This window comes from Aethalodelphis obliquidens, unplaced genomic scaffold (genome assembly GCF_003676395.1).
Source record: "Aethalodelphis obliquidens isolate GAN/ISIS:26980383/991018 unplaced genomic scaffold, ASM367639v1 scaffold30, whole genome shotgun sequence".
Taxonomy (NCBI): Eukaryota; Metazoa; Chordata; class Mammalia; order Artiodactyla; family Delphinidae; genus Aethalodelphis; species Aethalodelphis obliquidens.
This window is the reverse complement of record NW_020837974.1, coordinates 18,998,655-19,022,803: the sequence shown is the minus strand read 5'-3', so window position 1 is coordinate 19,022,803 and position 24,149 is coordinate 18,998,655. Positions and strand designations below refer to the sequence as shown.

Genomic DNA, 24,149 nt, shown 5'->3' with positions numbered 1-24,149 from the left:
AAAGAATCCAGCATGAACTAAACTCAACTCTGATTTGTACAGAGGGTGTTTTAAAGGGCAAGTGAGGGAGGAAGGAGGGGGGTGAGCAGGGATTCAGTAGAATCAGAGAAAAAATTACAGAAAATGGGAAAAGGGAGTGTTGGTCCAGCAGAAACCATCTGGATTTGCTAGCTGGGAGACAGGGAGGCCCTATCTTTAGGTGTTGCCTGGAACCAACAGTAAGTTCTTTTGGCAGTCTTGAGTTTTCTCAGGCAGGCATGCTAAGGGGGACTAGAGACACCCTAGTGGTGTGGCCTTGAGCTGTTAGGAGCTATGTTAATGTTTGCTCAGGTCTTTATATTATAGGCCAAGGTTGATGCCTAGTAGAGGAGGTCTCAGAGGAGCCTGGCTAGAGTTTGGTCAAGGAGCTAATCTTTGTCAGGGTAAAATAGTTTGCTCCTTTTTGTGTTGTATGAATGTACCACGATTTGTTCATCCATTCACCTGATGATGGACATTTGAGTCGTATCTAGTTTTTGGCCATGGTGAATAGGCTGCAATGAACGTTCTTATATAAGCCTGAATTTTTCTTGGATAAATATCTAGGAGTAGAATTGCTTAGTCATAGGGTGGGTATGTATTTAACTGCCAGACTAATTTCCAAAGTGGTTTTTATCAGATTACACTTCCCACCAGCAATGTATCAAAACTCCAGTTGCTCCATATCCTTGTTAAACATTCAGCATTGTTAGTGAGTGTGAAATAGCATCTCATTAAGGTCTGAAATAGCATTTCCCTGGTAACAGATGTATACTTATTGTGTGCTTATTGGCCATTCTGCATCTTCTTTTGTGAATTATCTGTTCAAGCCCTTGCCCATTTTCACTAATGATGATAATGTTGATTTTGACTTGTTGGAGTTCATTATATATTCTGTATAGGAATCATTTGTCAGATAGATGTGTTGTAAATATACGTACACATATAGGAAAGTGAAATTTTTAAATATTATTTACAATAGCAGTAAAAAACCAACTGTCTAAATCCCAGTCAAAACCCTAGCCATCTTTTTGGAAAAACTTAACAATTGATTCTAAAATGTATATGGAAACACAAAAAATCTAGAGTAGCCCAAAAAAATGTTCAAAAGAAGGGTGAAGTTGGGGAACTTACACTGCTTAATCTACTGATTTCTAAGACCCACTGTAAAGCTACAGTGATCAAAACAATGTGGTCTTTGCATAAATGTAGAAAAATAGATCAATGAAACAGAAATAGACCTATACCAGTGCTGTAAGTTGATTTTTGCCCCGAGTGCCAAGTCATTTCAATGGGGAAAAGTGAAGTCGTTTTAACCAATAATTCTGGATCAACTGGATATTCAAGTGGAAACAGAATGAACACTGACCTCCTTCTGTACACACATACTAATTTGGGATGGACCATAAACCTAAATATGAAAGCTAGAACCGTAAAGCTTCTGTATGAAAACATAGGGGAATACCTTGGCAGCCTTGGGTAGGTAAATATTTAGTATGTAGAACAGAAAAAGTACTAACTACAAAGGAAAAAGAGATAAACTGAGAAAATGAACAGGCAAGCCTCAGACTGGAGGAAATATTCAGAATACAGGTTCTTAAGTGTTTTATTTTTTTCAAAAATACATCAGCATTATTCAGGTCCATGGCATCCTGTTACTGTGTTCTGTATTAATTTTATTAATTACATTTTCTTTTTTTTTGGTTAAAAATTTAGATATGAGACATTGTACCAAGGGGACTGATTTGATTCTTCTACTTATTTCACTCTCTGTGAATGTAGGTTCCTTTTCCGTTTATGCTTTGACCACTATTCAATGACTGCTTACAAGAGAGACAGTAGATTCTAGATCATATTACTTGTAAAGTAATTAGATGTTAGATGAAGCCAAAAGGCAATACCAGTAGTCTCCTTTGGGAGGAAACTAGCCTGTGAGTCTTCTTAGTTATTCAGGCCCAGTTTTTTAGATGATTGAACACTTAAGTTCTGCTGATCTGCTTAGGAAAACAAAAAGAAGCTTTCAAGAGCTCCCAAGAAAGGAAGCAAATCTGAACTCTGTTTAGGTACAGAGTCTATTGCACTTAAGACTTTGCTTCCTATCTTCCATTTATAAACCAAGAATAAAACCAACAGGAAATAGAAACCAAAAATTGAAACTAAAAGATGTAGAAGAACAACAATAAAATTAAAAATTAGAGGACCACAAGAAGTATGCAGTTAAAATCCCAAACTTGAAAATTAGTGCTGAGAATATTCGGTTGATTTTTGCAATTGCATATATATAGATTTACATACATACAGATACATATGTATCTATAAGCAGCTAAGCAATACACATACACACACACACACACACACACACACGATAGATATGTATCATTTAAGCACTAAAGTGTTTGGGGAGGGATCTAAATCCAGTGGGTAGGTAGGTTTGTAAAGCAGTTAATTTCCTTAAAGGTTCCACAGCTTGGGCAAACCACCTTAGGGTTGTTACAAGGGCTCAATGTATTCCTATTTGTCAAGCATTTGAAGGTTGCCTGGCACGCGGTAAGCACGCAGTCAGTGTTCAGGAGAAGTGAAACAAACCGGCCCCAGCCTTGACCCTCATAGTCAGGGAGACCAGGGAGGGCCTTTCCCAGTCCCTGAATCCTCAGATGAAGAAATGCCTGTTGGAAGGCGTTTCACAACTTCACATGAATTTCCCATTGTTGCAGCTGATACTTATGCAAATAGGACAGAATCAATAAATGTCTCTTTAATGAATTGGTGGTTGGGCCAGATCACTGTTTCCCATGAGAGGAATGTGAGATGGTTTTAGGCAGTACACAGATAGATGTTTTAAATGTTAATGGTTAGGTATTCGTTACAGTGTGTGTTAGAAGAAAATATTAGGTAGCACATCAGACCTGAGTACTAAGAAAATTGAGTTTATTTAAAGACATATTACATTGGGAAGGAGGGGGCGTGGGAGGGAAGGATTGGGAGTTTGGGGTTGCAGATGCAAACTGTTATATATAGGATGGTTAAACAACAAGGTCCTGCTGTAGAGCACAGGGAACTATATTCAATATCCTGTGATAAACCATAGTGGACAAGAATATGAAAAAAATATATATGTATAACTGAATCATTTTGCTGTACAGCAGAAGTTAACACATTGTAAATCAAGTACACTTCAATGAAATAAATGTTAAAAACAGACATTACTTTGAACAGGTGGTATGTGAGTGTCATGAACATTTTGAAAGCAATAGTGATTGAATGAAGATTGAGTGAATCTTTCAGGTCTTTCCAGATCTGAGATGTTTGATTCTCTGATTCTGGGTTTGAAACATGAAATCAAGATATTCAAATGGAAGGGATGTTCTCTGGATTTGGGAAACAGAGGACGATCGTGGAAGTGACAGAACTAGGTGCACAGTATTGGGGTGTGGAGATAACCACTATTAACATGTTGGTATCTACTCTGGGCAGTCTTTATATATATGTGTGCGTTCATTCTAACAAACTTGTGAATGTCCTGTCCGTATAATCTTGTGGCCTGTTTTGTCGACCTGATACTATAACTCCAGGTACAGCGTTCTTGTAAAAAAAAAAAAAAAATCTTTGTGTTCATTCTTGGTTATTTCCTAAGGATAAAATCCCAGAAGTGGGACTGTTTGGCTATTGTGTTCGCACGTTATTCTGGCTTCTTATACCTGTTGCCACAGTGCCTTGAAGCATGACCGTGCCAGTTTCCAGTTTGGACATTGGTGCTCCAGGGCCCTCTTCCTCATTCCTCTCCAAAGCCAGGTTCTATTAAAAAAGAGTTTTATTGCTGATTTGATAAGAGCAGTACTGCTCTCTTGTTTTTGCTTTCATTTTCATTTTGCTTTTTTTTTTTAATCATTGATAAGGCTGAGCTTTTTATATGTTCATTGGTCAGTTTTTCTTCTTTTGTGAATGGTTCATTTTTGTCCTTTACCCGTTCTTTTTCTTCTGGAATATTAGTTTTTTCCCATATTAATTTATGAGTCCTTTATATTGTAAGGATATTAGCACTTTGTGACCTGTTACAAATATTTTTCCTAGTGTAATATTTGCCTTGTATGCCTTGTATGAGCAACTTACTGTTGCTCTTGTTGTGAAGACTATCTTTTTGATGGAAATAATTAATTTAGTTTAAAAAGAAATAGAATAACATCATTTAAAAGTGGCAGATATTGGGCCTTCCCTGGTGGTCCAGTGGTTAGGACTCCGCGCTTCCACTGCAGGGGGCGCAGGTTTGATCCCTGGTCGGGGAACTAAGATTCCACATGCCGTGTAGCACAGCCAAAAAAAAAAGGCAAACATTCCTCCCTTGTTAGCTATTCCGTTGCTAAATGTTGACATCTGGCGAGTCCCTTGTCATCATAGGCAATGGTGGTTCCTCACAGTTCAATACTATTTTTTAAAATTGAAGTATAGTTGATTTACAATATTGTGTTAGTTTCAGGTATACAACAAAGTGATTCCAGTTATACATATAGATGTGACAATACTATCTGAGCCATTTTGTGACACACATGGTCTTGCATTTTAACTTCTCTGAAATCAGATGTGACTTACTCTCAATGTGTCCTGCAGACACTGTCAAGTCTGTTAGAGGTGTCCTTACCTGTGCAAGCAGGCATGGAGGTTATTTCTGCTGGCATGGCATGGTTGGGCAGCTGTGACCACAGTCCCTGGTGCTTTTAGTCCACATACTGTTTAAGGGCCATTTGAAGAAAGAACCCAGATCCTGATTGCTGTTGAAAATCATCCCTTGATACCTTCTAATGAGATCAAGAGAGAGCCAGTATCAAAACTTCCAGGGTGAGGGTTAGCTGCTTGGAAGAAAATCTCAGAGAGGATGGTGGAGATCTGTTAAGGAATGTATCCTCGCTAACGCCCTCGATGGCACGGAGGTTGATATTGTGTCGAAAGGCACAGACATCCTGAAAGTGAAGTCTTAGCAGCTTACTTCACTCACCTTTTCCTTTTTCTGTCTGTACGAGAGAGAGAGATGATGACACTCTGTCCCAATGAAGGAGCTTTTTCAGTAACCACAAAATTAAAATTCTAAGCGATAAGAAAAACATTAATTGGCAGTGTTTTTTAACTTCTTTTTTCTTTATTTTCTTTATTTATTTTTAGTTTTAGTTTTTGGCTGCGTTGGGTCTTCTTTGCCGTGCGTGGGCTTTCTCTAGTTGTGGTGAGCAGGGGCTACCCTTCCTTGCGGTGTGAAGGCTTCTCACTGCGGTGGCTTCTCTTGTTGCGGAGTGCGGGCTCAGTAGTTACGGCACATGGGCTCTAGGGCATGCGGGCTTCAGTAGTTGCGGTGCGTGGGCTCCATAGTTGTGGCGCGTGGGTTCTAGAGCGCAGGCTCAGTAGTTGTGGCGCATGGGCTTAGTTGTTCTGCGGCATGTGGGATCTTCCCGGACCTGGAATCAAACCCGTGTCCCCTGCATTGGCAGGCGGATTCTGAACCACTGTGCCACCAGGGAAGTCCCTTTCTTTTTTCAGCCTTACAATTGGTGGTGTCCTGGATATAACGAAATATAGCCTATGTTTCATGAACCTCTTGCCGTCCCCAGTTCTTCTAATTTACGTTTCAGATGACTGGTTAGTATTCATTGTGTGGATGCACTGTCATCTGCTCGGCTGAATCATGGTGCCCGCCTCCCTTCAGAGCTCCCAGCAGCAATGCCCAGCAGCACCCTCTTCCTTCTTCGCAGCAGTGCGTTGTACATCTTTTTATCTTGGCCACTCTCACAGGCAAAGCAGTGAGCCTTTTTCCTCGGAGGCATGGAAACCACTGGCAGTCATCTAGATTTGAGGACTGCAAAGAGACACATGTTGGAAAAATTAGGAAGTAGGAGTCATAGGTACTAGTGATCAGGGGTCCTTGTGTTATGTCCAGGCATCTCCCCAGATGATCGGGGGTCCTTGTGTTATGTGCAGGCATCTCCCCACCTTTCTGTACTGCTGCACATCACTGACCACGTCCAGTGTGTTGTGGAGATCCATCCCATGCTCCTGCCAGGCCCTGTGTGACCTGAGTCTGCTTCTCTCTCCAATGTCTTCTCCAGTTTCTCCTGTTTTCTTACTCTTCTCCAGCTGCCCTGCCTACTTCCTGCTACTAGAACACTCCACGTGCACTCCCACCCCCGAGTGTTTGTATCTGCTGTTCCTCTTACCTGGAATGCCTTTTGCACAGCTGCCTTTCCCTAATTCTCTAGGACTCGACTCAGCCATGCCCTTTAAGAGAGGTCTTCCCTTTCACCTCTGAAGTAGGTCCTCCATCCGCCATACCATTATATCCCTCGTTTGTCATAATCTCTGTCTTTGTCCCTTCTCTATTTTGTTCACCACTGTAACCCTATGCCTGGCACTTAGCAGACACTCAATAAATATTGCCAGACCAAATCAATAATATTAACTCAACTGATAATGCAGAGTTGGGAGGAATAGAAACTGCTCCTTGTTTTCCGAGAGGGCACTAATAAATCCAACAAGGAACACTTAGAGGGGGGCAAATTGATGAGCTTTTCAGCAGTTCGAGTTTCTTCGCAGTGGGGTGAGTGCCTTCTCTGTGGGCAGTAGTCAACAGTGGCTCTATGTTGTCGAAAGGATTCTTGCTCTGGATGTTGGGCTTGACTAAGGTCCCTTCCAAGCTCTAAATTGTTCGAGGCGTGTTCTCATCACTGGTCTACCGTTCTTGCTTCAACTGCAGATATGGCTTTTACCACTAGATGGCGCGAGATGACTCCTTTGAAATCAGCGTTCCTCAAACTGCCACCCACAGTGAGAACACATTTTTCACGGCACTTATACCCCCAACACACACTTGAAACAAAAGCTTCACAAAACACTCTTACAATGTGGAATGATGCTGCTATTTTCTGTTTTACTCTGTTCTACTTCATTTTCTAAAAGGGAGATTTGCAAAGTATTACATCGATTTTATGATATGAATGGGTCACAACTCATTGTTTGAAAAGCACTCTTTTATTTTATTTTATTGGCCGTGCTGTGTGGCTTGCGGGATCTTAGTTCCCCGACCAGGCATTGAACCCTCGCCCTCAGCAGTGAAAGCGCAGAGTCCTAACCACTGGACCGCTGGGGAATTCCTGGAAAGCACTATTTTAGAAAACTGGGCAAGTTTGTTTGTAAAACTCTGTGGGTCTGCTGTTTTCCTTGGACAGTCTGGGCTTATAGCAAATTGTGTTCCTTAGTACTTTGTGTGTTTCTTTGTTGAGTTGCTGCCTTGAGTAGTTGAACATATGTGCTTTGTTGTGGGTGTCTATGGATGTGCAGACGTGGATGCGAGAGACTGGAGGAGGCATGTTTGTGCAGAATTCAGCACCTATTGCTGTCAAGGCAGCAGTAAGCCTTGTTGGTAGATATGAAGAAAAGGAAAGATGTAATATGTGCTCTGGGAGCTTAGAACTTAGCTGGGTGACACCACACACACACACACACACACACACACACACACACACCCACACACACACCCCCAGCCACCTTAAGTTTCAGTTTATTTATCAAGCAACATGGAAATGGATGTATTATTCAGGATATCACTTAGGATGCTTAAGACTGCAAGTAACAGAAGCCTGACTCAATTTGACTTAAGTGGTAAAGATGTTTCTTATCTCACTAAGTATTCGTTGCTAGGTAGAGAAGGCTCCAGGCCCACAGGGGTGTGGCGTGGCCTTAGGGATCCAGCTTCCTTCCCTGACTTCTCATTTGTCCTAAGGCTGGTTCCACTCATGGTTGCCAGCGGACTTCCAGTGGTAATCAGGGCTTCAGCTCCTAGGCTTGGAACACTACAACTTTAACTGCTTGTAGTGTAGACTGGGTTAGAGTTTGAGCTACCCTAGCATTTTCCAAGTTATAGCTGTTTTATTTGTTCCTAGTTTCCCCACTGTGACCTCCTTAAGGGACATGAAAGGACAGGTATTTAATACAAAGTCAGGAGAAATACTTTGGTAGTTGTTAGTGACATTTGCCAAATATTTCTGGGTCTCCCTTCCCCTGGACACAAAACTTTTGGTTGAGCCGAGTTATCTGACTAGCTCTGGCCAGTGAGTTTGCTGAATGAATAATTGGTTACAGGTCTTCTGTATGAAGTATGAGGTGAGATCATTTGCTGTTTAGGGTCCTGGGAAAGGAATTAGTGATAAGGGGGAAGAGGTAAGAAATGGTTGTGGTGGGAAATGTGATGGGCAGTGTATGTGAATGCAGAGGTGGATGGATGAGTGAGTCTGTTTAAGCTTGTGCTGGAGCATTAAATGTGATTTGGCCTTTTTAAAATTGAAGTATGGTTGATTTATAATGTTGTGTTAATTACTGCTGTACAGCAAAGTGATTCAGTTATACATATATATACATTCTTTTTTAAAAAAATATTCTTTTCCATTATGGTTTATCACAGGATATGGAATATAGTCCCCTGTGCTCTACAGCAGGACCTTGTTGTTTATCCATTCTGTATATAATAGCTTACATCTACTAACCCCAACTTCCCACTCCAGCCCTCCCCCAACCCTCTCCCCCTTGGCAACCACCAGTCTGTTCTCTACGTCCATGAGTCTGTTTCTGTTTCATAGATAGGTTCATTTGTATCATATTTTTAGATTCCACATACAAGTGATATCATGTGGTATTTGTCTTTCTCTTTCTGACTTACTTCACTTAGTATGATGATCTCTAGTTGCATGATTTAGCCTTTTGAGGTCAATAAATTTCTTGTGGATCCTTGACCTGGTTCCTGGGAACGTGGCCGTGGAACCTGGCCTGAACCTACTCTCTACTCACCTGCTTCCTTTTTCATCTCTTTCAGGTTTGCAGTGAGCGTTGGCTACTGGCAGGACCCTTACATCCAGCATTTGGTGAGACTGTCTAAAGAGAGGAAGGCCCCGGAAATTAACAGAGGCAAGTGACCATCTCCCTCCCCAACGTCTCATCAGCTGAGAGGCCTGAGGTTTTAGGGATTCATTCTTAAAAAGAGAGTTCCGGGGTGTACTGTCTTCAACAGTGTATGAAAGTGCTCATTTCCCAACTTCCTCACCAGCACAGTGTATTATGAAACTTTTCATCTTTGTTCACCTGATACATGAAAAATGGTTTTTACAGTAATATAAAAGCCATTCACATATCTTTTACTATAAAAGCCATTTATATATCTTTTACTGTGAGCTGTCTGTTCACATAAGGGATTATTTTTGTTGTTGTTGCCCTATTAAAGTGTTAGTAACACTATTAGGTTCTGCAAGTAATTTCCATCAAGGAAGTCGAAGGAGTTGAGATAGGAGGGTGACTTAGTTTCAGCCAGATTGAGAAACTGACCAGTGAACGTAATTCTTGTATGTGTGGGGGATCTAGGCCCTAAAGATGGGTCACGTAGGTGGGTTCTATAAGAAGGGCAAAGGAATTTGTAAATGGTTGTTCCTGAGAAGAAGGACACGGTAGTTACTTTGAGCTGAGGGTGAATCCAGGCATCAGTTAGATTGGGCAAGGCCTGGTTAAGAGGCCTTTCTTAAGCCTCCCTCCCCAGCTCTTGAGACAGATTTCCCAACGAATGTTCCAGAGACAGGGACCCACCATGGCTCGGTGCCCCAGGCGGCATGTCAGCCCCCCTTCCTTCTTCCTCTCCCGGTTTGCAGATTGGGGACCTCCAGCCCAGTAGGAGAGCGCTTCCCAAACATCTTTGGTGAAGACATATTTTTTTCTCCCAAGTCGAATCCATTGTGGATGATATTCTGTAATATACAATAAAGATGATTTACTAGGAAAATGAAATGTAGACACGAGCCCAAATTATTTATTTACTTACAAGGTAGGGATTATCAAATTGATTATTTTATTTTATTAATTTATTTTTTTTGGCGATGCTGCATAGCATGTGAGACCTTAGGTTCCCGACCAGGGATTGAATCCGTGCACCCTTGCAGTGGAATCACAGAGTCCTAACCACCGACCTGCTAGGGAATTTCCCCGAATTATTTATTAGCACACTCACCAGACATAAAATTTCTCTGTCAAATGGCAATAAATGCTACTCTCAAATTTTGTTCTTAAAACGGTCACACCTCAGGCTTCCCTGGTGGCACAGTGGTTGAGAGTCCGCCTGCCGATGCAGGGGACGCGGGTTCGTGCCCCGGTCCGGGAGGATCCCACATGCCGCGGAGCGGCCGGGCCCGTGAGCCATGGCCGCTGAGCCTGCGCGTCCAGAGCCTGTGCTCCGCAACGGGAGAGGCCACAGCAGTGAGAGGCCCACGTACTGCCAAAAAAAAAAAAAAATGGTCACACCTTGAGCAACAGGCCTTTAGAACAAGACAGACGCTGTCTTCCTGTCTCCCTTCTGGGTTTCCCATCTCCTTTGTCCCAGCTCCCCACCCCAGAGCTTAACAAGTCCATTAATTAGGCCACCACTTGCTGGTGTCTCTCCTCCCGCTGTCTGCGATGCCATTTTATAAACACAGAGGCTCTAACCCAGACAAGATGGAGGTGAAAGGAACAAGATAAGAAGCATGGCTTTCTTTGCTTTGACTGACATTCATCTGCCCAATTTCCTGACCTACAAATATTATTTCCCACACGCTCTTGCAATTTTGAGTTTTACCAGAGTACTAATTAGCTTTCCCTAGAGCCGTGAAAAAGCACATTTACAAGAGAAGCATTTAGATCAGATGTTTTGATATAAAACACTTGTCTTTCCTAAGTAAAAGTATAGGACACTATTTTTCTTCAGATCGTTAATTCCACCATTAAGTAGCTAGTACTTATTTTTGTTCAACCAGCTTTTTTTAAAAAAAAAAAAAAATGGAAGAGAGTTTGAAAGTCATTACTTCTCCCATGAAGTTTGCAGATAAACGCTGACCCTGAAGAAGGGCAAAGTGTAGTTTTGCTCTCCCTAGCACCGTGGGCTTTGCAGGGATTATTTCTGTCGTCACCGAGTGATAGCTTGCTTCTCTGTCTGTCTCTTAGGATATTTTGCTCGAGTCCATGGCGTCAGCCAGCTTATAAAGGCATTTCTACGGAAGACAGAATGTAATTGTCAAATTCTAAACCTTGGGGCTGGGATGGATACCACCTTCTGGAGGTTAAAGGTAAATTAAAATTTCCCGTTTTCTCTTTCCAGTTGTTTAAATTTAATTTGTTGAAGACATTCACCTGGTTCAAAAGCGTAAAGGAAAGATTAAAATGCAGTGCGGTGGCAGCCTGTCTCCCACCTCGCTTTGCAGCCCTCCAGCCCCACAACTGCCTTCATCCCTGTACTTCATCTCACCAGAGCCCTAGTGAGGATATGTGGGTGGTTTCTCACCTTTTGCTGCTACTAACTGGGTTATAGTAAACATTCTTGGGTACATTTCCCCTGCATATGTGGCAGTATACCAGGAGAAGGAGCAAGGATTCTACCCGTGGAACTGCTGAGACAAAAGAACACTCGCGTTTGTAATTTTGACGATAACTTAAGATTTTATTGTCGGCATCGCAGTGTCTTAGGTAACATTTGGAGATTTGCAAGGCTGGGTAATGATAACATGATGCAAAGCCCTTTTGTAGTCATTCTCTGATTTGATGCCTCAATTGTTCTATTTGGGTTCAAGGGCAGGTGTAATTATACTCACTCATAGGAAAGGAAACTTGGGTCTAGTCAGTGACAGAACCAGGACTAAAGTTCTGGTCTTTGATTCCTGGGCTGGATTTTATTGCCAAACCTTTTCCCTACAAATATCTCACTGATTGCAGTTTCTTTCTTTTTCTTATTTTTGTAGGTTTGTACAGATTTTTCTTGGTTCTTCTATCAGGTCAGTCACGTGGTAGTAATGGGTATGTGCGTCTCTCCAGATTTCTTTTTAAAAAATAATTAATTAATTTGTTTTTGGCTGAGTTGGGTCTTCATTGCTGCATGCGGGCTATCTCTAGTTGTGGTGAGCAGGGGCTTCTCTTCCTTGCAGTGCGTGGGTTTCTCATTGCAGTGTCTCCTCCTGTTGCGGAGCACGGGCTCTAGGTGTGCGGGCTTCAGTAATTGTGGCACTCAGGCTCAGTAGTTGTGGCTTGCAGGCTCTAGAGCGCAGGCTTAGTAGTTGTGGCGCACGGGCTTAGTTGCTCTGCGGCACGTGGGATCTTCCCGGACCAGGGCTCGAACCCGTGTCCCCTGCATTGGCAGGCAGATTCTTAACCACTCTGCCACCAGGGAAGCCCCTCTCCAGATTTCTTGCAGGCGTAGACCAAGATAGATGAGAGTATATAAGCATAACTCGACCTGCATTATCTATTTTGTCCCTAATTAGCTCACCTGATAAGAAGGTCTTTGGTCATCAGAGCTCCCAGTCTTCCTGTTACTTGAGAATCAGTGTCCTCAACATGGCCCTAGTATCGTTTGCCTCTGCATTCTTCCTTCTAGATGAGATAACTGACATTTATGAAGTGCGTTTACGTATATGACGTCATTAGTTAACACAAGAGCTGTGTTGGGTGGGGGAGCTTACACATCTGAGGGAAGTGGGGCTTTGAAAGTCTGTGTCTTCCCCCAAATTGGACAACCAGTGGCATTAGGATGTGGAACCAACATTGGCTCCAGCTCTTCAGACTCCCAATTCCTTCCTCTTTCCTCTGCACACAGCTCTGTGGTTGTTCAGGGAGAGTCTTTTCTGTGGGTCGATTGTGCCTCTGTAATGCCGTGACCCTGGTGTGGTGGAAGCAACTGGAACAGAATGTAGTGTAAGAGTGTGTGCACTGCCAGCATTACAGGGGCCGCTGGAGAAATCCCTCCTTTTTACCCTTTTGACTTGGTCATATGGTTTGGTTTTTTTCCCCATCTTGTAGGTGGGTTAATAATGAATAAATCTGAGATTTTAATTTCTGAGCCAGGTACACCGAGTCTTATGTGCCCCTTCCAAGAAAAAGGTTCTCTGTCAAAGGTGAGGAAGGGGAGTAACACAGGGCCTTAAAGTCCTTTGTGGAAGTTTTTTGTTTTATTGATAATTGTATTGATCCAAAGGGATTTTTAAAAATCTAAAGTTTCTCTTTTTTTTAAATTATGCTTGTTTGCTCTTTTTTTTTTTTTTTTTTTGCAATATGCGGGCCTCTCGCTGTTGTGGCCTCTCCCGTTGCGGAGCACAGGCTCCAGACGCGCAGGCTCAGCGGCCACGGCTCACGGGCCCAGCCGCTCCGCGGCATGTGGGATCTTCCCGGACCGGGGCACGAACCCGTGTCCTCTGCATCGGCAGGCAGACTCTTAACCACTGTACCACCAGGGAAACCCTTGTCTGCTCTTTTATTATTATTTTTTGTCTTTTCCATTTTGTTGTGAGTTTTCCCCCCGATTTGATGTTTGCCTTTAATTTTTATTTTTTATTATTTTTTGGCTGCTTGCGTACTTGCGGGATCTTAGTTCCCTGACCAGGGATCAGACCCCGTCCCCCTGCAGTGGACGGGCAGAGTCCTAACCACTGGACCACCAGGGAATTCCCTTGTTGGCTCTTTTAGAGCTGAGGTTGCACAGGCCAAATCTGGCCAACCACCTATTTTTGTAAATAAAGTTTTATTGGAACACAGCCATGCCCATTTATTTACATCTTATCTATGGCTCTCATAGCAGGGCTGAGTAGTTACAACAGAGACCATTATGGCCTGCAAAGCCTAAAATGCTTACTTTTTGACTCTTTCCAGAAAGTTTGTTAATCCCCGTTTTAGAGCTATATGTGCCTCTATAAAAGAGCAGGGGAAGTCGTGTCCATCGATCTTATAGTCTCGTGCTCTTTCCACCTGGGATGGCCCCCCTGCTGCACCAGCAGAGGCTTAGTTGCGAGTCACAGGCTTTCTGGGGCCACTACCGTGTGAGCTTGTTCTGTATAATCTCAGGGGCCCAAGACTGGACAGTCGAAGACTCATCTTCAGGCAGCAAGCAAAAACAGGGCCAGGGAAAGCTGGTATCATTATGAGCAAAGAATAAAGGGTGAGTGAAACCCTTTAAGGGGCCTCACTTCTTGGTGTCTCTTGAATTCTGTTTCTGTACAACCAAAGGGTCGGGTATGGAGGGGAAGCAGTCTCAGTTTTGGCCGCCTGTGAAGTGGTCGACTACCTTGGATCTTGGAGTCTGAGGGCCACCCTTCCTCGTGGCTGTTCCTGGCTTCCTCCTGGTGGCTGTGCCCTGCCTTGGGTATCTCCCCTGCCTCCTGTGCCACGCGAGCTACTTGGGAGTGGAGTGTCAGAGGGCCGCAGAGAATCGTGGAATAAGAAGTTGAAGCATCACTTGCCAGAGCCATCTTGCCCGTTTCTGAAAGCTGAGAAAGAGGATGTCTGTTTCTTAAAAGTTCCAGGTGTGCCTTTTGTAAGCTTTCCTTCCTCGGTTACCCCTTATTCAGAATTCTTATGAGGATCAAGTGCACGAGTGCCTGGGAAAGCTCTTTAAAAGGTCAGAAGTCCTGGGCATCTACCCTGAGAAAACCATAATTCAAAAAGAGTCATGTACCACAATGTTCACTGCAGCTGTATCTACAGTAGCCCAGACATGGAAGCAACCTAAGTGTCCATCGACAGATGAATGGGTAAAGAAGATGTGGCACATATATACAATGGAATATTACTCAGCCATAAAAAGAAACGAAATTGAGTTATTTGTAGTGAGGTGGATGGACCTAGAGTCTGTCTTAGAGTAAAGTAAGTCAGAAAGAGAAAAACAGATATCGTATGCTAACACATATATATGGAATAAAAAAAAAATGGTTCTGAAGAACCTAGGGGCAGGACAGGGATAAAGACAGATGTAGAGAATGGACTTGAGGACACGGGGAGAGGGAAGGGTAAGCTGGGATGAAGTGAGAGAGTGGGATGGACATATATACACTACCAAATGTAAAATAGCTAGCTAGTGGGAAGCAGCTGCATAGCACAGGGAGATCAGCTTGATGCTTTGTGTCCCCCTAGAGCGGTGGGATAGGGAGCGTGGGAGGGAGACGCAAGAGGGAGGAGATATGGGGATATATGTATATGTATAGCTGATTCACTTTGTTATGATGCAGAAACTAACACACCATTGTAAAGCAATTATACTCCAATAAAGATGTTAAAAAAAAAGTCAGAAGTCCTGTGTGAGATGTGGGACACTATGCTTCCTTCATTTATTTGCTTTTGATTGTCCTTGTGGTCTTCTGGAATTTTAGACTGTTCTTAACACTCTATACCTTGTGAGTAAAAGTTCTTGAAAGTTGTTGTAGAATTTCTTAGAGAAAGTTATTTCTGTGTATCCTTTAAACACATCCTCTCAATATCTTCAGATAGCTTTTACATAGCCCTGCTCTGCAGTCAGGTAGTAGGTATGTGGTGCAATTCCAAGAGTGAACAGCTGAAGGTGGTGAGTCCAGGTCTCCTCTGATGTCAAGAAACCGTAAAAGAAACAAAACGTTTCTTTCTTTTTCTCTTCCTCCTTCCTTCTCTGTCCTTCCGCTCCTTCCCCCAGGCCAGATCCCCTGAAAATTTAACTGAGGACCATTTTCCATGTGGGTGGATCTCCCAATTCTGTTACTTGCCCTTAGGGGTCACCTTCCTACCAGGAACTGCTTCCTCATGATTTCTGCCCCCATCATTCTGTCCTGGGGGGGGCGGGATCTGCTGCCTCTCCCGACCTGTCCTTCATCTCTAGTTATTGTCTGTGTAAATGGTGCTCTTACCTGCCAGTCTGCTCATCAGAAACAAGGAAACATCCTTACCCCTCCTTTTTCTTTATCCCATCCTACACCAAAGAAGCCACCACCAGGTTCTGGATATCAGCAACTTCCTTTTTCTTTCCTCTTTTTAAATTTTTTTTTTTTTAAATAAGTAGCTCTCTATTTCTGGGATATAAGTGCAGGTGGGCATGAGGGCATTAAAAGAGTAGCAGGTTATGGAGCGCCTTGTTTCTTGCTAAGTCGTAGGGGTGTGAAGAGCTGTTGCAGGCAGAAAGGGGTGTTGTTTGAGTCTTCACAGCTGGTGATAATAGAGCTGAGGAGGAGAGGATGCATTTGAGAACAGTCAGCAGGGCTGAGTGATTTTTTTTTAATTGAAATATATCAATCCTTGACATAATTTTTTTTAATTGAAGTATAGTTGATTTACAATGTTGTGTTAGTTTCAGGTACAGCAAAGTGATTCAGTTATACATATAGAAAGAGATACAGACATACATATAGATACCTATTCTTTTCCAGGTCCTTTTCCCTTATAGGTTATTACAAAATATTGAGTAGAATTCCCTGTGCTATACAGTAGGTCCTTGTTGGTTATCTGTTTTATATATAGTAGTGTGTATGTTAATCCCAAACTCCTCTAATTTATCCCTCCCCCCTTTCCCCTTGGGTAACCATAAGTTTGTTTTCTCTGTCTGTGGGTCTATTTCTGTTTTGTACATAAGCTCATTTGCATCATTGTTTTTAGATTCCACATACAAGCGATACCATATGATTTGACATATAGTACTATGTTAGTTGCATAGTATGTATTACATAGTGATCTGACATTTGTGTACATTCAGGCTGAGGGATTGATTGGACAGGGAGGAGGAGCTGGAGAATTCTAGCATGACCAGTAGGTGACTGGATGGGGGTGTAGCCACCGACTAAGCTAGGAAAAGCGCGAAGGGGGGCTTCCCTGGTGGCGCAGGGGTTGAGGGTCCGCCTGCTGATGCAGGGGACGCGGGTTCGTGCCCTGGTCTGGGAAGATCCCACATGCCGCAGAGCGACTGGGCCCGTGAGCCATGGCTGCTGAGTCTGCACGTCCGGAGCCTGTGCTCCGCAACAGGAGAGGCCACAACAGTGAGAGGCCCGCGTACCGCAAAAAAAAAAAAAGCGCAAGGGGGAAGCAGGGCTGTGTGTGTGTGTTTCACACTTTTTAAAACTGCAGCCACAGTAAAAAAATAACTGTACATCCCTAGCCAGGACCCACGTCTATGTGCCTATGTCTGTAAATAATAAGGGCACACACATGGTACTTACTAAGGGCGGGGCCCTGTTCTGAGTGTCACTCACGTATTTCCTCATTAATCCCCACAACCCTATGAGGTGTTATTTTCTCTACTTTTCAGATGAGGAAACCTTGGCCCAGGGAGTTTAGTGACTTGCCCAAGGCCTCACAGCAAACAAGTGGTGGAGCTGGGATTTGACCCTTGTCCCTCCAGGCTCCAGAGTGCCTGCTGTTTACCACCCCACTATTCTCCACTATCACAGAAAACAATAAATGTATCCCTCATTCCACATGATGCTTTCTGACGTTTGCTACTTTATTCTATTTCATCCCCAGACTGCTGGTCACAACCCACCACATTGGTTTCTTGACCCTCCCTAATAGGTCCCAAGCTGCTTTTTTTAAAAAAATGAATGAATGAATGAATTTTTGGCCGCATTGGGTCTTTGTTGCTGTGCGCGGGCTTTCTCTAGTTGTGGCGGGGCGGGGCTACTCTTCGTAGCGGTGCGCGGGCCTCTCATTGCGGTGGCTTCTCTTGTTGCGGAGCATATCAAGCTGCTTTTTTGAGAAATACTCTTATGTCTTGCTTCCGGTCTACCTCTTAACATCCCAGTGACCATTCCCCTGATTCAGGCTCCCCATCACTTGGCTCCTGGACAGCTACAATAATCTCCTTTTTCCCTCCATTTGTTCTTTATGCCGAGACCAAATAACTTGAAAAGTACATTTCTTACCATATCATTCCCCTGATTTTAAATCCGTAAGTATCCCATTGCTCTTCAGGCCCTAACACTTGGTACATGAAGATGATGGGTAAATGTATGAGTAATAAATAATTATAGAAAGATTACTGTGTGTTTTTTCTCAGGATGAAGATCTTCTACCAAGTAAATATTTTGAAATCGACTTTCCAATGATAGTCACGAGAAAGCTGCACAGCATCAAGTAAGTGTGGCTTTGGCCGCAAGCAAGAGCATGGTGAGATTCAGAACCAGATCCTGGTAGGCGGCAGGTCTGAGGCAGGAGACCTCACTTTAGGACACTGCTTTCCTTTCATCCCCTCCTCCCTCTTTCTTGCCCCCGGGACACTCATTCCAACATATCGTGCAGTCTTCAACATGAAATACACCCTCCTTTGTGACTCTTCTATCCGTTCATGTAATTTCTCTGAACATTTAAAAAAATGACCTAGAGTAGATTAATAATCAGAATTTAAAAAAATTTATATTGGATTGTAGTTGATTAACAATGTTGTGTATTAATCTGTATTTCTATGTGTATTTTGCTTACTTATGTCAGGGTATAGAAAGGTGTCTGGCCCAGAATAGATGTGTAGTAAATATTATTTGAATGAATGAATGGGAGGCTGAAGTTAATCAGTTATTTTGGGCTCGGCCTATGGGATCTTAGTTCCCTGACCAGGGATCGAACCTGCGTTCCCTGCATTGGAAGCACAGAGTCCTAACCACTGGACCACCAGGGAATTCCCTGTTTTCTTGCATATCTTTGATTGGGAGAGTTATCACGTAAATGTTACTAAAAACACTGGAACATTTGGAAAATTCTTGCTAGCCTGTCTGTAGCTGTTTCTAAGTACGTATGTCATGATCAGTTTGTGATTTGGTATCAGATTCTCCATGTAAAGCTTAGCTGACCTAACTGACTTGTATCCCCTGGACTTTTACTGTACGTGCCTAGGGTCAAATGTGATTAAACAGATGACCCTTTGGCGTGGCCCTTCCTCTGAATAGTAGTGATACCTATTTGCCATGTCTGTAGTGGCTGTCTGCATTTTAGCAGTAAATGAGCTGCTTGACTCGCCTTTCTTTCTCTCATCTTCTACAGATTGAAACCTCTCCTATCAAAACCCATTTTAGACTTACATTCAGAGGACACACTTCAAATGGGTAAGTATCCTTAACCTAAGTAATGCAACCTGGGCTATATAACAATTTTTGCTCTTTTTCCCCTTTTATTTTTAAAGATGGTGTGTGTGCGTGTGTGTGTGCGCGCGTGCGCATGAATACATGTATCCTTCTGCTGATACATTTTCACTTCCACCGCAGTTACTATGAAGGAATTTAGAACAGTTTTGATGTGACTCTTCTTAGATGTCCATAGGTCCCCACTCTTTAAAAAGAATTTAAATTAGTTGTGAACATTTCAAAAATGGGAGATTTTTCATGAAAGTCTTGATTTTCAGTTTTGCTTGGAAAAATCACATCTAGCTCCTACATGGCAGTCATTGAGCAGCGGCCGCTTTATTTAGAAGGGTCATGTCTTCTCCAGTTCTGACCCCACCACTCCCTCTTGTCTTACACCTGACCTGCTTCCTGGTTTATGTCACCTCCTTGGCCCCTGCAGTCAGTTTTTCCCCTCAAGTTTTAATTATGAATGTTTACAACACCACTTTCCTCATTTCTAAGCCTTTCGAATTATGGTAAAACTCTTGCAGAATCTTCCATTGTTTTCAGTCTCTATTTGACAGAGAGGTTCCAGGGCCTTATTAATAATTTGGGTCAGAAAACATGCTTAGAGAGGATGGCCTTCTCGGATGGTCGACACAGATAGCACTGCAAACATCAGACGATTAGATACGCTTCCTCTTTTAACACAACCACAGTGCTTTAGTCATCCTTCTAGTGATCAGATTCCCAATAAAGTTTCCACAGGAAATGATATCTCCCCCATCCTTTGTTTCCCTTATACAAGTTGTAAGCAGAAGCTGTTCAGGCTTTGCCATTTGCTGGCCTATTTGCTTTCTGTACAGTTTTGCTACCGTAATTTTCTATGTATTTGGTGTCAGAATGATTATCTGCAATGAATGTGCTAGTACTTTGCTAGGACTCTGATCCATCAATGTAGAAATATATGAAGTAGAAAGTAAAGACTTTCCATAATCCCTCCTCCCACCCAAGATAACCAGTGTTCAGAGTATTTTCTACTGCAGATGAACAGTATACCCAGAGAAAGGTAAATATCACACATAATAAAGTACACACACAGATATAATCCAGTGCGTGGCACATAAAAGGCTCAATAATTTTTTGTTGAATGAATGTATATACACATTGAATAAATATGTGTTGTAGTGTAACATATATTTGTTGAACGAATGGATCTATACTTCTATATATAAATATAGGTTTATATGTAATTTTAATAAAATAAATAATTTATACATACTGTTTTGTGACTTGCTCTTTTCATGTCCTAGTAAATCATGGCTGTCTTTTCATGTCAGAATATATAAATCTACCTCATTATTTCTAATGGCTTTACAGTACTCCTCTGCATGGAAATTCTGTTTTATTTAATCTTTTCCCTACTGATGGTCATTTAGATTGCTGCCTTTTTATATTTTTATATTCAACAGTGTTGTAGAGAACACATATATATGTGTGTCTTTGCAGGAGTTGCTAGCTCAAAGAATTGTACATTGTGAATTTGAATAGCTACTACCAAACTGATCTTCAAGAACATTTTATTAATTTATGTTTTCATTAAGAGTAGATGAGGATTCTCTTTCTCTACACCGCCACTAACGCTGGATATTATCATTTTTAAAAATTTCTACCAGTCTGATGGGCTGTAACAATGTCCCATTGTTTTAAAATTTTATATAACTTTGAATGCTTAGAGTCCAGCGAGATGGAGTATCTTTCTATAGTTTTATTGGCCTTTAGGAATTTCTTTGTAAATTGCCTTTTCATTTCCTTTGCCCATTTTTTTCTTCAGTTGCATTGTTTCCCCCCAGCCTTTTTTTTCCAATTTATAGGAACCCTTTATAACATACAGATATGTTCTTTGATAAAAACCTCTTGTCAACTTTTTTTTAAAAAGTATTTATTTGTATATTTATATTTATTTGGTTGCACTGGGTCTTAGTTGCAGCAGGCGGGCTCCCTTAGTTGCAGCTCACAGACTCCTTAGTTGCGGCTCACCGGGTCCTCAGTTGCAGCACCTGGGCTCCTTAGTTGCAGCTCCAGGCCTCCTTAATTGCGGCAGGCAGGCTCCTTAGTTGTGGCTTGTGGGCTCCTTAGTTGTGGCATGCGAACTCTTAGTTGCGGCATGCATGTGGGATCTAGTTCCCCGACCAGGGATCGAACCTGGGCCGCCTGCATTGGGAGCGTGGAGTCTTATCCACTGTGCCACCAGGGAAGTCTCTTGTCAGCTTTTTTTATTGTATATTTTTTTCTTAGTCTTTTGCTTGTTTTTTTAAATCTGTGTTTGTGTGTTATGTGGGTAAATTTACCAGTCTTGTCCTTTATATCAATAGTTTTTGATCTTGCCATCGTACTGAGAAAGGAATCTGAATAAAAATAAATAAAAACGTGAATGAAAATCTGAGAAAAGTGATAGATGATAATAAAACTGACAAAAATTTCATTTAAAAATTACCCTTTTTCATCAAACCCCTGGGGCTGTAAGAATCACCACTATTTATTTATCAATAGGAGAGAAAAAGTGCTGACAAATTAAACTGATACATTATCGACTGTTAGATGCATCCAGATTTCAGAAATGTTAAAATGTGAAAAATATATGCATCTTAGAATTGATGATAGATGTTTTCTTAAGCTGAACTATGCACAGGGTAAGAAATTAAAAGTATGTAAATGAGCACACAACGAAAAGTAAGTCAAGATGAGTTCTTAAAAGTAAGTCAGATTCTTTACTTTCCTGCTTAAATCCTTCTAGTGCTGAAATTTACATGGTTAATTGGGTGTCTGGATGCCTCCTGATTTTCTTTCCTTTTTTAATTAATATTTATTTTTATTTATTATTTATTTGGCTGCATTGGGTCTTAGTTGCGGCATGCGGGATCTTTAATTGTGGTGCGTGGGCTCTTCGTTGCGGTGCGCAGGCTTCTCTCTAGTTGTGGTGCGGGCTCCAGAGTGCGTGGGTGTCTAGTTGTGGCACGCAGGCTCTCTAGCTGTGGTGCAGGCTCTAGAGCACACAGGATTAGTTGCCCCGCAGCATGTGGGATTTTAATTCCCCGACCAGGGATCAAACCTGTGTCCCCTGCGTTGGAAGGCAGATTCTTAATCACTGCACCACCAGGGAAGTCCCCCGATTTTATTTTCGACTACAGTAATATGATCTCACTACACTGCCCTCCTGCTGTCCTCTGAATGTGCCAAGCTTGCTCTCACCTTCAAACCTTTCCTCTTCCCTTGACCTGGAACTCTTTCCCCCTAATTTTGCTTAATGGGCTCCATCTCATCACCCATGTCCCACTTCAGCTGCCACCTCCTACTCTAGGCACGGTTTTCCCTCATCCTCTTTTATTTTCTTCATAGCTCTTAATACTCTGATGCTATCTTGATTCTTCATTTGTTTAATGATTCACCGTCTCTCCCTCCTTGAGGGAATAAGCCTCAAGAGCACAGGGACCTCTCCTATCTTGTTCATTGCTATATCCCCAGCACCTAGAACAGTGCCTGGCACACAGAGATTATTGATGGAATAAATACATACCTGAATGCTTGAATGAGTGAGTGTTTGTGTCTTTGTAATCCATCTCAACTCCGATGTGGTACTGGTTGAGTATAAAGTAAAAAGAGCAACAAATCAAAGCATTGCAGAGTGGTGTCAGGTATCTCAGCTGAGCCGCAAGAAGGAGAAACCCTCTAGGGGGAAGATTGTCTCGCACAAGGCAAGCTTAGGGAAAGGAGGAGCATGTGAGGAAGCCGAAAGGCCAGTGTGACTGGAGCTGGCAGTGGGGAGGGGTGCATGGCTCAAGATGAAGCTGAAGAAGGCGGGGCTGCATCATGCAGGATCTCCTCGGCCAGGCCAAGTAGTGTGGACTCTCTTCTAAGGGAGGTGGGACCCTGTTATGCACTCCCAAAAGGCTGCACCCCCCCTTTGTAGTGTTCCCCACACTTGTCCACTCTTCATCTTCCCTGCTGGATTGCAGGCCCCATGGGGGCAGGACCGTGCCTTTTTGTTCATCAGTTTCTTCCCAGGACTCAGTGCCGAGGACATAATGAGAGCTCAGTAAGTATTCCTGGGTGGACAGATGGACAGACAAACAAGCAAAACTCCTGTGTGGTCCAGAAATCCACCTGAGGCTGTTTTACAACGCTTTTTATTTTAATTTTAATTTTTTAAACTTTTTATTTTATATTGGAGTATAGCCGATTAACAACGTTGTGATGGTTTCAGGTGCACAGCAAAGCGACTCAGCCATACATACACATGCATCCATTCTCCCCCAGACTCCCCTCCCATCCAGGCTGCCACGTAACATTGAGCCGAGTTCCCTGTGCTATACAGTAGGTCCCCGTTGGTTATCCTTTTTAAATATAGCAGTGTGTACATGTCAAGCCCAGCTTTTTTATTTTTAAACTAGAATGTTCTAGGAAAATCTGGGGACCTAAAAGATCACTTTGTAATCCTAATAATAAGTCTGTCTTTGAAGACATATAATGAATGGGATTGATGGGACTCACTACAGGTCAGTAGCACATAGGAACACGTCTCTCTTGAAATGCTGACTTGGAGGTGATGGAAGAGATCATGACCTGTATGCCCTGTGGATTGTGTGTGTGTGTGTGTGTGTGTAACTACCATGTTACATTGTGTAAATCTTCCACTTTCTCCTGCCTTTCATAGGTGTGAGCTGAATGAGGCAGATAATTAAAGCCTATATGAGCTTTTGCTCTGTAACAAACCACTGCAAAGCATGTGGCTTAAAATAACAGCCGTCTGGGGCTTTCCTGGTGGCGCAGTGGTTGGGAGTCCGCGTGCCGATGCAGGGGACACGGGTTCGTGCCCCGGTCCGGGAAGATCCCACATACCGTGGAGCGGCTGAGCCCGTGAGCCATGGCCGCTGAGCCTGCGCGTCCAGAGCCTGTTACTCCGCAACAGGAGAGGCCACAACAGTGAGAGGCCCACGTACTGCAAAAAACAAACAAACAAACAAAAAAAACCAGCCGTCTGTTTAGCTCACAATCCTGCAGCTTGGCAATTTGAGTTGGGTTCATGTGTGTGGAGCTTCTCAGCACCTGCCCGGATTTAATCATCTGTGGTCTGGTCTTCACAGAAGACCTCCACGATGTACCACCATTGAGTTAGGCCAAGGAGTGCGTGCCCACTCTCCTTTACTAAGTGCCTCAGTATATTTTTCATGATGACTCTAGGTTAAAAAACATATCAGCAGTTCTGTTTATTAATGA

At 42.8% G+C, this 24,149-nt stretch overlaps 1 protein-coding gene across 2 annotated transcripts in view; it reads left to right on the top strand.

Annotated features, from left to right (window-relative positions):
- The window catches only part of LCMT1 (leucine carboxyl methyltransferase 1), a 53,445-nt gene that overhangs the window by 10,783 nt on the left and 18,513 nt on the right, over nt 1-24,149 (top strand). The window contains exons 2-6 of one of the 2 annotated variants that reach the window (XM_027126585.1): nt 8,864-8,955; nt 11,011-11,132; nt 11,802-11,834; nt 17,837-17,913; nt 18,814-18,875. In XM_027126585.1, coding sequence (XP_026982386.1) covers nt 8,864-8,955; nt 11,011-11,132; nt 11,802-11,834; nt 17,837-17,913; nt 18,814-18,875 — 386 coding nt within the window. The remainder of the gene's footprint in view (nt 1-8,863; nt 8,956-11,010; nt 11,133-11,801; nt 11,835-17,836; nt 17,914-18,813; nt 18,876-24,149) is intronic. The other variant, XM_027126586.1, reaches the window with a different exon arrangement.